We start from the raw sequence: 14,832 nt of genomic DNA on the forward strand, positions 1-14,832 counted from the left end.
TCACCCTTTGCAGCAGCCTCCTTTCAGGAGATAACTTGGCTGAGTAACGCAGTATTTAGGGCAGTGCTAACGCCTGTTTGCTGTTCGTCTGTTCACAGGAAGCCTGACGGCGTTGGTGTGTCAGCATTCCATCACGCCCTTGGCCTTGCCCTGCAAACTGCTCATTCCGGATAGAGGTACGCTGCCGGGGCCTGAGGGCTGCTCTGGCTCTGTATGGGACCAGCCGCAGGGGTTGGGATCCAAAGAGATTCCTTGAGAAAAGTCAGACCAGAACTTCCTTTCCATCACGTCCTCTGTGGGTAAACCCTGAATAGTTCACCCAGGTCAGGTAAGAAGAGGTGGCCCGCTGCCCCTGCAGCCTCCGGGCATGTCTTTATGTCGTGGCTTTGTGAAAAGTTTCCTTGGAGCCAAGATTCTGTAGCTCAAAGTTATAAAATGCCTGGACTCAGAGACCTTCCAGGTCATTTACATTTAAATTTTATGATTCTACAAAATCAGCAAAATGTTGATATTGTTGACGTTGGGTGCTGGATGAACTATTGTCTTTACCTTTGTGTTTGTTTCAAAATATTCACAGTGAAAAGATTTTTAAAAATAGCACCCACAGCAGGCGATCAGGCATATCCCCGCTTTCCTAGACAATCTCAAGTTCACATAATTGTATTATATTCCAGAAACATGATTAATTTAAAATACAGGCAAATGTGACTTACCTTTTTTTTTTTTTAAGGGAATTTTTTATTTTTATTATTTATTTATTTATTTATTTATTTATTTTTGGCTGCGTTGGGTCTCCGTTTCTGCGCGAGGGCTCTCTCCAGTTGCGGCAAGCGGGGGCCACTCCTCATCGCGGTGCACGGGCCTCTCACCGTCGCGGCCTCTCGTTGCGGAGCACAGGCTCCGGACGCGCAGGCTCAGCGGCCGTGGCTCACGGGCCCAGCCGCTCCGCGGCACGTGGGATCTTCCCGGACCGGGGCTTGAACCCGTGTCCCCTGCATCGGCAGGCGGGCTCTCAGCCACTGCGCCACCAGGGAAGCCCTGACTTACCTTTTAAAATGTAATTGTTCATATAAATTAATTCGGAGGTGAGAAAGCTATTTTGCTGGGCTGTGCCCTCCCAGCTTTTGCTTGGAACGTGGTGATGGTTCTCTGTGCTGGGCTCTTTTCTGCAAGAGGAAGGCCCAGCTCTGCAGAGCCTGGGCCTCGGTCAAGAGCATCCACACTGTCATGGTCATTCTTTGCCTGGGAGGTGGACTCACTGCTGCGTTTCCTCGCTCCTTCCTGCAGACCCGTTGGAGGAAAGAGCCGAAAGTTCTCCGCAAACGGCGGCCAACTCCGCGGCCGAGCTGCTGAAGCAGGGGGCAGGTCAGTCCCCGCTGCGTTGTCCGCTCCTCCAGGTTCCTGGGCAGAGACGGGCCCAGTGACACAGCTTCCTTTCTCACTTCCGGTCTGGGTTCCTTTCCTTGCTGTGTCAGAGAAGGTTTCCTTCTGTAGAGACTGCCACAGGCCTGGGCTGGGTGGGGCTTCAAGTGTCCTGGCAGCGGGGCCAGGACTCCGCAGGGGGAAGATGACCAAATTCAGTGGAGTTAATGTCACAGCCTGTGTTTCATTTGGGAGAATGTGGGCGACCTGCCCCTCCAGCTGGAAATGTTAAAGAGATCCGTGAGTCCGCAGTGTGACCCAGGGTGACACAGACCCCCAGGCAGCGAGCTCCCCGGGGCACTTTTCTTATTACGAGACTTTATGTTTTAGCGCAGTTTTAGGCTCACGGCAAAATTGAGAGGAAGGTGCAGAGAGTTCCCATATAGCCCTTTTGCCGCTACACGTGCGCGGTCTCCCTCATCACATCCCCCATCGGTGGGACGTTTGCTACAGTTGATGAACCTATGTGGACACATCATAGTCACCTGGAGCCCATAGTTTACATTACTGTTCACTCTTGGTGTATATTCCATGGGTCTGGACAAACGTTTGATGACATTTATCCACCGTTATAGTATCACACAGAATAGTTTCAATGTCCTAAAAATCCTCTGTGCTCCACCTAGTAATCCTTCCTCCCTAACCCCTGGCAACCACTGATCCTCTTATTGTCTCTGTGGTTTTGCTTTTCCAGAATGTCATAGGATTAGAATCATACAGCATACATAGCCTTTTTTTTAAAATTTTTTTTTTTTTTTGCGGTACGCGGGCCTCTCACTGTTGTGGCCTCTCCCGTTGCGGAGCGCAGGCTCCGGACACGCAGGCTCAGCGGCCGTGGCTCACGGGCCCAGCTGCTCCGCGGCACGTGGGATCCTCCCGGACCGGGGCACGAACCTGCGTCCCCTGCATTGGCAGGCGGACTCTCAACCACTGCGCCACCAGGGAAGCCCGGGATTGTGTTTTTAACTACAAATTCCACTTGTTCTCTGCTGTTATATAGGGAAGTGATTGACTTGTGTATTCACTTTGTATCCTGCAGCCTTGCTGTAATAGCCTATTAGTTTCAGGCCAGGTCATTTTTGCAGCATTAGACGCAGCCCTAGTGACCCCAGCTTAAGAGGGTTGTGGACGAGCCAGAGGCCACAGGGCTCTTGTGGGTGTGTGGCTGTGAGGGAGGGACACAGCCGGAGAGAATTATGGGGCACACTGTCGCCAAACCTTGAGTTCCCCCACTGGAGGTCTTTCATTCAAGGTAGACGTTTACTCTCAGAAATGTTGGAGAGGGTGTCTCTGAGTCTGCGGGAGGACTGACTAGAAATACTTCTATCTGTGCCTCATGTCTGTAGAGTACTTTATAGCTGTGGCTCCGTAATGATGGAATATGCAGATACAGGTATTTTCTTTTTCTTCTGCTCTGGCTTATAATTTTTAGTTACGCTCTATCGTCTTTTCAAATAATCTATGGCACGTATCAGTAACTCTGAATGCTTTGCTTTTTTAAAGGGTGAGCCTCCCGGGGACAGGGCTTCACGCAGAACCTGGAGGTCTTATTTAATCATCTGACTGGGCATTTATGTACGGGGGTTAAATTATGACTGCCTTGGGCTTACGTCCTTTTTTTAAAGTCTCTTGTTTCTAAAACACATCAAAAGGTTTACATTTCTATCCAGCTAATACCTTCACGGCTGACAAGGCAAGGAGTCGAGTCAGGACACAGATACGCAGCTGGAAGACTGAGGCTGCTGCAGAGGTTGCTGGCTCCTAGCTGTTGGTTAAAAGAGGGCAGAGTGGCCGTTGGGGGAAGGTGATTGGGCTGTCCGGTCTCTGGTCACCTTAAGGAAACTGAGCGGTTCTTTTCCCCCTTAAACTAAGTTTCACTTGTTGTGTGAATTCACTTAGAATCCCAGAGCCCTGGCCCTGCAAGGGCTCCTCCAGACCCCCTGGCCCGTCTCCTCTGCGCGGAGGTGGGGCTCTGGCACTCAGGGGTGTCTGCAGAGTTCACCAGCTCCCAGCAAGCACTTCTCTTCACTTTAATCCCTTTTCATCTGATACCGAGGCCATTATGAGCTGCTCCAGTTTCTAAAAGTATTGCTGTTTATGCTTTTAGTGTCAGCTCTTAACGGGTTCTGTTGAAGCAGTGGAATGCAGCTGAAGGCCCTGGCACCAGACCCCACCCGGTATCCCATAAATGTTAGGGCTGTGTCTTTAACGTACCGTACTGTAAAGGATGTTTTCTTTATAAAAGTAATAGGAATTCTTCCAGTTTAAAAAAAGAAAAAACGGAAGACACAGAAAAGCAAGGGAGAAAGGAATTCCTCAGAGACCTGTCACCCAGGTACAACCACTGACTGTTTTCCTTTTCCTCCTTAGCATAAGGGGTTTACCCATGTTTTTTTGCAAACACAGCTTAGGTCTCACTTTCAGTGGCTGAGGAACCGTCCACCGGCTGATTCCACCCCTTACGGTTGCCCAGTTAGCGTGCTTCTAACTTCTCAGTACCACAAACAGCATCTGGAAGGCTCCCTTTCTGCATTACTTCCTTTTTCTGAGTTCTGGACTGTGGCCTTCAGACCCTGAATTTCTGGCAGCGGTAGGACTGGGTGAGAACCTGTGACCTGCTTAACACTTCTGCTTCCCGCCGCGGGTTTGACGGGCGCTTTCCCGTTCAACATCACACCACAGCTACGCACCCTCAGGTGGAATTGGCCGTATGGGGCCAGGCCCCAGGGGACAAGCACAGCAGGCCCACCCGTCCTCTGCTGGGGAGGGAAGGGACTGGCGTGTGCCCTGCAGAGCTGCCCCAGACGTGCTTGGGAGAAGGGAGGGCTCCCCTCTGCTCCGAGGAGGGCCAATGCCGCTCTGCGTCGGGGGGAGACGCCCCCCGGGCCTGCTTAGCCACTCCTTCTCAAAAGGCCATTTGTGCTGCTACAAGGAAGCAGGAGTCTGGGTGGTGGCAGACGTGCGCCCACTCTAGATCCAGCTTGTGCCAATTTTCTGGGATTTCACTGTGACCGGATCAGAATTTTCTTTTTTCTCTTTTGTAACTGCATGAGTATCATTATAGTAACACTAATGAAATCAAAGGCCGATTATTCACCCTCCTAAAATCAAACCGTCTTAAATTTTCCAGGCACACCTCCAGCTGTTCGTAGGCACACACGCCTTTTATTGTGTAGGTCTCATCATGGCACAGATAGTTTTATTCTGCTTTTCCCAGAAACCGCTAACATTTTTCCACGTTGCTATACAGGGTTTGTGATCACCATTTGCTAGTTAGTTGGTGTTCCATCGAGGGGCTAATTTAACCATTCCCCTCCTTTTGGACATAGTTTGTTTCCAACTGACTTCCCACCAGATGAGTTTGTGGCTCAAGTATCTTCACCTCGAGGTTAGCCGCGTCAGCTGGTTATGGACTATTTCCTGTCTCAGGCCTCTCGGAGCGGGACCTCCGGGTTCCCGAGGGCAGGCAGGTCTTCTGATCTTCCTGATAAATAATCATAATGCCGAGTCATCTTCCGGAAAGGCTGTCCTGGTTGACGTGAGCATTTCATAAAAGCACCTGATTTCATCCAAGCTTCGGGCAGCTGCACTTTTAAAGACTTTTGCCGACTCACTCTCTTTCCCGAGACGACACAAGTAGACCCCCTCCAGTTCAGACAGGAGCTGAAGTGCAGGTCAGCCTCCAGCCCTGAAGTTCCCCGGAGTGTCTCATGGCCCGGCGTCCTCAGGTGGGGCGGTGCCTCCGGCTGGAACAAGAGGGCACGGAGAGGGCAGCGGTGGCCACGGCAACTCAGCCGTTCAGGGAGGGCTCTCTGATTTCTCCCTGCCTCTCAAAATGTGCAGGAGGGACAGTGGCTTAAAAGATGCTGCTCTGTCAGGACAGTCACATGGGGCTGCTGACGGGCCTCATTATGGCTGAGGAATGTCTCGAAGGAAAAGTCACAGCTCCAAAAAAAAAAAAAAAAACACACCTCATCCTCGGGAATGTTACGCGAAATTTCTTCCCGAGCCCGTGTTCTCTACCTGGCGCCTGGTACCTGGTGGCCGTCCCTCGGCACTGCGGGAGCCAGCACGAAGGGTGGGTGTCACAGCAAGGCCCCTGCGGAGTTGCCAGGCTTCTGGCATATTTCTCTACACTTCAGTTTCCTCATCTGTAAATCGGGGATGATGACAGAATCTTCCTCATAGGACCCTGGTGCAGATGTGATGAGATAGTCTGTCGAAAATGTTTGGTTGAGGCCTGACACAGAGTAGGCGTCCTAAGGAATAAGCCACGTTAGGTAGAGCTCGGAGAAATGAAAACTGTTGTGTTTGAGAACTTCTTTGAAGATTTTGCTTAATGGCACCATGTCATTTTAATAATTAAGGAGTGAAATACCAAGCTCTTTCTCAGAGAGTAGAAGTGACTTGTTCAGTAAACTTTAGAGAGGGAAGTTGGTGTCTGGGATGAAACTCTCAGTTAACATGCTTTGGGGGAAGTCTGGCGCTTCCAGCACGTTTCGATCTTTCTCCTGGGCGCGTTGGGAGCCTTGAAGCGACACGCCAGGAGATGACCGTCGCCCGTCTTCGGGGCTGCTTGCTTCTTGGGCGTTTCTCTGGTATCTCCCACCTTCCCTCAAGACTCAGCCTTTCCACTCAGGCCTCTTCCGGCAAATCAAAGGACTGTAGCTGTTCCCGGCTCAGGTCAGCAGGGCTATGGCCTGCCCGCTTCTGACGCCCCCATCCAGGGTAAAGAGAGGGGCCCCGTTTTTCTGATGAATCTGTTACACGAACTTCAGGCCCTGCTTTCTTTCTCCATCATCGTGTCCTCATCGAAGTGGAAGTTTCCGAATCCTCAGACCTTCTCAGCTTCTTAAAAAGTAGCTGTGGATTGTCGCCTTGGCCGTGGAGAGAACAGAGGGCTAGCAGCTCACAAGCGGCCCTGCATCTTGACACCAGGGACTTTGTACGTTATTTCCGTTCTCCTTAACCCACCTTCGTGGGCCCGTGGCAGCACACCTGCCAACAGGTGTGACTGCTGCCGAGTCTCAGATGTCGGGGTGGAGATGGAGCCTGTCCGAGGCTGGGCGTCCGGGAGACTCTCCCAAGGAAAATGGTGCAGGCGAGGGCACAGAGCTGGCCTTATTGCTCCAGTCGAGGGGAAGCTTTTTCTTTTCTGTTCAGTGAAAATCTAAAGGCCTTCAGAGACGGAGTTAAGACAGCCCACTCACTTGCAGAGGCTGCATCCGTCAGAGCGGGGAACAAGAGCGGCTCTGTTCCTGGGGGGACACGTCCTTGGTGGGTGGCCAGGCGAAGCCACAGCTCCTGCAGGACTGAACTTGAGGGAGAGTCTGAATTGTCCCCACAGTCACAGAGATGTCACATGCCTCGAAGTCCCACGTTAGCTTCTGCTTGAGCTGCAGGGATCCAGACTCAAAGGGCCATCAGTCTGTTTACAAAGCCTCGTTCACACTCAGCTGTTTGCCTCCCCCAAGGGGACATGGGGGTGGACAAGCCCCCAGCCCCCTTGGCAGCATGGGGACAGGACAAGCCATCCCAGCTCTTTGCACGCAGACTGTGTTCTGAGTCACTGCAAGGCATTCGTTCGCAGCAGCTCTTTCTGGATGCCTGCCGCTTTCAGAACTCCGTGCAGGGTGGATATTTGGGGTTCTGGGCCGCAGGCCCCCCTCTGGGGACCTTTCCTTAACTGCAGGTGCGGTGGGGTTCTTACCCCACCCAGACCCACACTGAGACTGAGGAAGGTGCCTCCAGCCCACCCTTGGGATACCAGGTGTAAATAATGCCGCAGGGCTGGAGACGCATCCTGGGCCAGTGGGCGGAGTCTCCTTGGCTCCAGTGCAGGGGCTTGTGTGCTGGCGGGCGCAGGCGGGACGGGGTGTTATTCTCCGCATTGGCCTCGGGGCGTGTGCACCTCTGGGTCACTCCACACCTTTGGGATTAGGGGTAAAGGGCGTTTGCCTCAGACGTACGTGGCCACACATATGTGCATGTTGTTCATAAACCCCGGGGCCCTCGTGTCTGGCAGGCGCGTTAACGCCGCTTCCCCCTGGGTCTTCCAGCTTGCAACGTGTGGTATCTGAACTCCGTGGAGATGGAGTCCCTCACGGGCCACCAAGCCATCCAGAAGGCCCTGAGCATCACCCTGGTCCAAGAGCCGCCTCCTCTGTCCACGGTCGTGCATTTCAAGGTGTCAGCCCAGGGCATCACCCTGACGGACAACCAGAGGAAGTAAGTGTGCCTGGCGGCCAGGCTGCGGGCCCGGCGGGGCTTCTGACCCCACCTGGGGTGAGACCTTCCACCAGCTCTGCCCGGGCCCCTGGACGTGCGGTGGTCACCCGGGCAAAGCTCAGCGGTCCTGGAACGAATCAATGATCCGGTCACTCTGTGCTTGGCCCTGATGTCCTGTGTGTCCCCAGAGACACATATAAACTATTGACATTAGGCCCAAATGCTGTGTTTTTAGCAGTCGGTAAAATTTTTAAAAAGATACATGGATCTTTGAGTATCTCTTAAACACACACACACACACGTGTGTGTGTGTAATTTGCAAATGCAAAAATCTTTTGTCATTTCTGTAAAAACACTCAGACGATGATAGAATCCACCCATCTTTGCTTCCGTTTCATTGGTCATCCCATTTCAGGTGAGAGTGTGGCCTTGATAGGTATTATTTCAGTATCTAGATAACGTTAATTATTATGTAATAATAATATAGTATATAAGAATAATTAATGTTAACTATTAACTATTATCTAGATATTGTATAACATTTGAACATCTAGACAGTAGATGCTGTTGCAGTTTCCAGGTGAGCACAGAGCAGGGTCGGGTGCGTGGACGGAACAACGGCTCGCATGTTCCTCCCAGGAGCAGAGCCTTTGACCTCAGGATCCAAGGCATTTCAGAGGCAGTTATTGTTTATTTGTTATGGAAACAGCCTGCTGTGATTAATGAGGAAACCAGGTCAGAGGCCCTCAAAGCAGAGCGGTGGCCGGAGCTTCAGGGGGCCAGGCCCCGCACCAGCCGATGGGGCAGCCCTCACCCCGGCGCCCTGGAGCTCTTCCTGCCACGACCCCTGCTCCAGAGCTAGTCCCGGGCCTGGGAGGGTCCCTGACCCACTGCTGTCAGGGTGAAGCGGGCGTGGAGTGCCAGGTGGGGCGTGGGTCCTGCCGCTCAGATCGGGGTCCTTGCTCCCCGCGCTTTACCCAACGGGCCACCGTGGCACGTTCCTCACGCCATGCACGCGGTTTCCTCACCTCTCAAGCTGCACCGAGGTCACCGTCTTGGGATGATATCCACGGGCAGGTGCCGGTACGGCTGGGCCGAAGTGTGGACACGGGGTCGGGCAGGGAAGCACGGCGCCTTCCTTCACAGCCTCTCTGTTTTCTCCTGCTACCTGTGTGCTTTTCCTGTATCTCTCGTTTCCCTGTGTCCTTATAAAACCCCGGGGGTGGGCCGCGTCTGTGTCACTCGGGATATTCCCCGCTGCGGGAGACGGAACGCGCGTCCAGCCCGGCTGGTGCTGGACAAAAGAGGCTGTGTCCCCAGTGTCCCCGCTGAAAGTTGCCCGGCTCTGCCTGTGCCTTTCCCGTACGCTGGCCTCTTTCTTTCCTTCTCCTGATGAGCTTTCTCCTTGACCAGATCAAAGCCGCCAGCCTCTGGGGATACCACCTCCCCCAAGAGGAGAGGGCGCCTGCCCAGCCGGAGTGGGGCACACAGGGCAGGCCACGCTCAGAGGAGCGGGGAGGGCTGGCAGTGAAACAAAAGACATGTTACAGGAGCCGGGACCGAGGACAGAGGAGTCCTCCGGTGGGTCCCCCGGCGGCTGTGCTGGGCCGGCGTTAGTAGCACCTCCCAGTGGGTTTCCCGTGCACAGCCCTTGACGGTGTGCCACATGCCGTCAGATGCCCTCTTCACGGGCAGAGCTGCTAGGGCTGTAGACAGTTGGTGTTTTCCTGGCATGAGCGCAGGAAGGTCGGGCCTCACCCAGTCTGCTCCCGTCCTCCACACGGCTGGCGGTTTCTCCACTTCACTCTGCAAGGTGCTTCCCTTCACCCCGAGACGCGCTCCTTTCCTAGTGCCGACTTTTCCCGGAGCGACCCTGCCCAGCTCTGTAGGTCTGCTGATTTCTAACAAACGTACCCTCTGCTCTTCTCTCCAGACCACCAGTAAAAGCATAAAATAGGCTTCTGCCCCCGCCGAACCTCCTTACGGGGCTCCGCCCAGGGCAGCATTGTCACCGCAAAACCCCAGTAATGGGTCCTCCCTCTCCCGTGTCCCCGCAGGCTCTTCTTTCGGAGGCACTACCCTGTGAGTAGCGTGATCTTCTGTGCGTTGGATCCACAAGACAGGAAGTAAGATGTCTGTATCTGTACGAAGCAGTGCTTGCGCTTCCTTTGCTTTTTAAGTTAGTAAAGAAATTAACGGGACTCTTCTCTTATTCTGTAATTTGCAAGGTGGATCACAGACGGCCCTTGCTCGAGGTATGTTGCCAGCCTGTCTTCATTCTTTCTTAGTAGACGCTCGCCTCCAAAGCTGAATTCTGCCCCAGATTTCCAAAGAGGAAAATGTCTAAATGATGCCGATGGGTTTGGGTTCGGGTTTGGATTTGGCCTTTTTAAAAAAATTTTTATTGGAGTATAGATTTACAATTCGTGTTAGTGCGTTTGGCGTTAAACAAAAATGAAAGTGTTCTCTCTATGCAGAAAGGGCCTGCGAAGGGTTAACTTTTCTACTTGCTCTTCTCTGAATGAGCAGTGCTTACCTGTGACCCATAAAACATGGTAATAAACAGCGTGAAGAGATTGCACAGCGTCTCTGGCCACTGAGGAGAGGGGTATAGTCTGCAGCGGCACTGGGGCCGGGGTGTTGGAAGGGAGGGCCGCGTGAGTGCAGTGGGCGTCCCTGGTTCCCAGCCCAGAGGGAGCACGGCTCTGCCCTGGCCCAGGCTCTGCGGTGGCCACGCGGCCTCGGAACCCTCCAGCGCTGTCTGCGTTCCCACAGGTGGGCGTCCTCTGCGTCACCTCAATTTGATTACCACAAATGTCTAACCGCAGGGGTCCAGTCCTAGGATTCCAATTTCACGTTTGCCGTTCGTCTTGGCATCTGATAAAGTGGTAGGAGCCCCCCCAGGCCACCCCAACTCTGGCTCACAGGGCCCACGGCGATCCCAGCCGCGTGGAGCGGCGGCTCTGGTTCAGGCCCCAGACCCGTGACCGGCACTCCTCGGTCCTGCCCCTCGGGTTCCCCCCTTGTGAGGTCTGGGCACAGCATCCGCCCTGCAGGGTCTGCGAGGCGGAGGGGACGCAGACCTGCGCCTGGAGGTGTCCGGCAGGGGACTCGGCCCCTGAGATTTTGGAGAAGCAGAGGTTAGAGGTGGCGACGGTGTGACAGGAAGCGGAGGTTTGTATCCTGCCGGGGTGGACAGGACTCGGCTGGCGCGCTGACCCGGCTTTCCTTTGGCAGAGTCTTTGGATTTGTGGCCCGGAAGCAGGGCAGCGCCACCGACAACGTGTGCCACCTGTTTGCAGAGCATGACCCCGAGCAGCCGGCCAGCGCCATCGTCAACTTCGTGTCCAAGGTCATGATCGGCTCCCCTAAGAGGATCTGAGCCCCCGCAGCCTGGACACTCCAGAAGGGCCTATGTGACCCTGACGTTCCAGGCCCAGGAGGGAAAGGGGCTCCTCCAACCTTACAAACACACAACCCTGCCACCAGCTGGCCTTAGCTGAGAGCCACCGCTCACGGACGCATTTCTGTAGCCCAGTGCTTTCCAGGTGGGGGAAGTCGGGCATCGGGTGTGCCCGCCCGGTCCCCATGCAGGAAAGGACCACGCAAGGAGATGTGGGCACCCGTGTTCCTCGAACTCCGGTGTTTGTGGGGAGGAGGGGAGCCCGCCCGCTCCTTAGAGGCCCCGAGTGACCGGCTGTGCCTCGCCGCTGCCACGTCAGAGGGCTCCTGTCCAGCGGGCTCCTCAGGGCCTCTGTCCTCCCACGGCAGAGGTGCTGATTAATCTGGGACGCGGGGGCCTGTTGGACGAAGGTTCATGCGGGTCAGGCTCTCCCGGGGCACTGGGGCCTCATGGACGAGGGGACGATGTGGTAGGCGGTGAGGACGAGGGAGGGGACGCGGTCACTGTGAGGCCAGAGCCTGAGCGTGGGGACGGCCCCCCGCCTCTGCTCTGACCACATACCTCGTCTGCATGGCACCCTGGGCCGTGAGAGGGGAAGCTGAGGAGATAGGAGGAACCCCCATTTCCATGTAATTTATAGTTTACTGAATGCCAAGTTATTTATGATAACAGTTTGCCATTGCTGTGCTGTACTGGTGTCCAAATGCTGCCGCCTGCCGAGCCGGGGCTCCGGGAGGGGCATCTGTCCCCGTGTCGGATGCACCAAGACGGGTGGCGCGGACTCCGCTGGCCGCTCCGTGGGCCGTCGTTGCCCGCGGGCGGCTGCCGAAAGCCGGCTTTGCCTCCAGCAGCCTTCCCGAACGCTTGACCGTCCGTGTGGCATTTCCGGGCTGTGGATACACCCTTGCTTGGGGGGAAGGTCCTGAGGGGTGGGACACGCTTCCTTTGAGGCTCAGCCCTCCCCCACATCGCCGTCCTCGGCCATCCGGGGGCCTGGGAGAGATCACCCCGAGAACCGCCAGCCTGAGGGAGCCCTTGTCTGTCCCCACCCCGCCTGCTGGCTCCTGTTGGGACCCGTGTGTTCTGGCACCCGAGCAGGGGGAGGAGGGGGAGGCGCCTCAGTCCTTCCACGCTGTTTTTCAGCTCTTCTGCATCATCTTAGCCACCTAATCGGCTGTGCTCTCGAAGCTGACGTGCATATTGCAGAGCCGTGGTCTGTCCACCTGAATCCGTCAGTGGTCAGAGGTTTGGGAGAAGAAGCCAACGGTCCCGCGAGGTCCCAGAGCAAGAGGCCCCGGTCTCCTTCCCCGTCGCCCAAGACACTTGCACCATGGCTCTCCATGTCCTGTGAACTGCCCATCTCCTCCCTCCACCTCCCCAATCAAGCACCAGCTCTTCAAACACCAGGAATCGCTGTGGCGGTCACCGCACTGGCGTTTGGAAACGTGCTTTGTGGATTCTGTTTTCAGGTGGGGCAGAGACAGACTCGGCGACAGCAGAGGCGGGACTGGCCGAGTCGCAGTGGGCGTTGTACGAGTGGATGCGTGTGCGCGTGCGTGTGCGTGTGCGTGTGAAAAAGCAGGTGGGTGAGCCCACTGTTTAGCTCCTATTGATGCACCGACACAAGTGCCTCATTTCTGTGCCAAATGTTTGCCTTGGTCCTCGCGGACCCTCTTCCCTGGCGCAGGGCGGCCTGGCTAAGGAGAACGTGCTGGCATCTTCCAGAGGCCTGATGCCTTGGTACCCGGGGTTGGGGGTGTCTAGCATTTCCGTTTTTCATTCACAGCTAGAACTCAGCCAAGGGGAGCGGAGGTTTGTGCTGTCCCCCAGAGGGGCCTCCTCCTGAGATGCTTGTCCCCAGATTTGACCCGGGGACCGCAGGCCAGGTCCCTTATCCTTCTGACGAAGGAAGAGAGGGCTCACGTAGAAATCAGAGCAAGAGAGGGGTGCGGGACTGAGAGACATCGACCACCCCAATCACAGAGGCCGTCCTCGTCCAGAGCATGCAAGCCATGACACTTGCTTTCTCAACTGACTGGCAGCTGAGACTTTTACTCTCAGTAGTCAAGGGCATCAGCAGGTGTCCTCCCAGCAAATGGCTCCCTCTGAGGTGGAAGGAAAGGAAGCCAATTCCCTGTCTTCTGAGGAGCTGGTACGACAGCGTGTTACATATGCATGAAATGGAACAAGACGAGTCCATGAACTTCGTGCTCAGACCTCAGGCCGCCCCACCGCCACCACTGACCCTGGGGCAGGTGGAGAAGGAACGTCCGCAGGCATCTGGCTTCTGGGGTGCCCTCGGGCACAGGGGTCCTGTCCTGGGGCATGCACGAGGACTGTACCCCACCGGTGTCATAGCCAGGGCCTGCTTACCTGCTCACTAACCTATGCTGTATTCCTCCAGTGTTAACCTATAACTGTGTTAAGTCACACCGCATTTAAGGGTCTCCGTGTGTATCCTCAGCATCAAAGACCTCGTCGTGTCTCCTTATCTGCCTTACCTAGTAGCGGATATTTTTACTTTTCTTATATTGTAAAGAATATATCCCGTATGTAAATGAATGTTCTATAATTCCTTTGTATAGTCATTTTCTTTGCTCTTTAAATATCATCTCTATTCAGAGTATAATAAAAGTATAAACTTGGTTAAGCCTCAGTGAGGCAGGCGTTTGTTTGTCCTATTGAATGGGAAGGCCCCAGAAGGCATGTGCGGGTGTGGACGCGTGTGCGTGTGTCTGGGTGTGCCTGTGTGCGCGTGTGTATTGGGGAGTTTGAAGGGGATTGTTTATGGATCAGTGGATTATAGTTTGATTTCTGTCCAGAGACTTTTGAAAATTGTATTCAGAGATTCTAAGAATTTAATAATAATGTGTGGTATTGATCATAGGAGCTGCTACATTTTTTTTTTTTTTTTTTTTTTTTTTTTTTTGTGGTACGCGGGCCTCTCACTGTTGTGGCCTCTCCCGTTGCGGAGCACAGGCTCCGGACGCCCAGGCTCAGTGGCCATGGCTCACGGGCCCAGCCGCTCTGCGGCATGTGGGATCTTCCCAGACCGGGGCACGAACCCGTATCCCCTGTATCGGCAGGCGGATTCTCAACCACTGCACCACCAGGGAAGCCCCTAGGAGCTGCTACATTTTTGATGTTGATAGAAAGCCCCTGTGCCAGTAGCTGTAGGAGGAAGCTTCCAGTGTAGATCAGCCTCTGACGGGACTTTCCAGGTGTCTTCCGAGTTGGGTGCTGAACCTGAATATAAAACGTGTGGTGGGTTCACCTGCTTTTTCGACAGATGCTGGTGACAGTCCCAGCGCCGCCCTGCCGCTCTCCTGGGCTAGCGGGCCTTGTCCCCCCAACCAGGCGAGGCCCCACTGTGCTGGCTTTCTGCCCTCTGAGCTCCGGGCCCCCTCCCGAGGTTGGCCTCCCTCCCTTGTTTGGTGACGGACGCAGGACTCTGCTGCCCTCGTTTCCTCTGCACCCTAAGGCCTGGAGCAACTATCACAGCACGATGCCAGGTGGCCACTGGACGTGCCTTGGCCCGGGTCTGCATCATAGCCAGGCCCCAGAGCTTCACACACACTGGGGCACACCTGGCCTTGCCTTCCTCTCCCACTGCAGGCTCTGGCACAGATGTGGCTCAGGGCTGAGGCTTAACGCCCATGGTTGCTTCCGTTCCAGCTCAGGAAAGAAACAGAACCTGGGCGCATTTGGGTCATGGACAGAAAGGAGCTGGCCCCCTCACCCAAACTCAGTGTCCTCGCGGCAGGGTGAGCCTGTGCAGG

General features: G+C 54.9%; 1 protein-coding gene across 13 annotated transcripts in view; it reads left to right on the forward strand.

Annotated features, from left to right (window-relative positions):
* TNS3 (tensin 3) overlaps positions 1 to 13,709 on the forward strand; it is a 225,516-nt gene extending 211,807 nt beyond the window's left edge. For 8 of the 13 annotated variants that reach the window (XM_067042998.1, XM_059073549.2, XM_067042997.1 and 5 more), the window contains 6 exons: positions 99 to 176; positions 1,288 to 1,365; positions 7,482 to 7,650; positions 9,708 to 9,776; positions 9,879 to 9,905; positions 10,888 to 13,709. In XM_067042998.1, the coding sequence (XP_066899099.1) occupies positions 99 to 176; positions 1,288 to 1,365; positions 7,482 to 7,650; positions 9,708 to 9,776; positions 9,879 to 9,905; positions 10,888 to 11,032 (566 nt within the window). In that variant the 3' untranslated portion in view covers positions 11,033 to 13,709. The other 5 variants (XM_067042995.1, XM_067042992.1, XM_067042993.1 and 2 more) reach the window with 1 other exon arrangement.
* The last annotated feature ends 1,123 nt before the right edge of the window (positions 13,710 to 14,832 follow it).

This window comes from Kogia breviceps, chromosome 9 (assembly GCF_026419965.1).
Source record: "Kogia breviceps isolate mKogBre1 chromosome 9, mKogBre1 haplotype 1, whole genome shotgun sequence".
NCBI classification, from domain to species: domain Eukaryota; kingdom Metazoa; phylum Chordata; class Mammalia; order Artiodactyla; family Physeteridae; genus Kogia; species Kogia breviceps.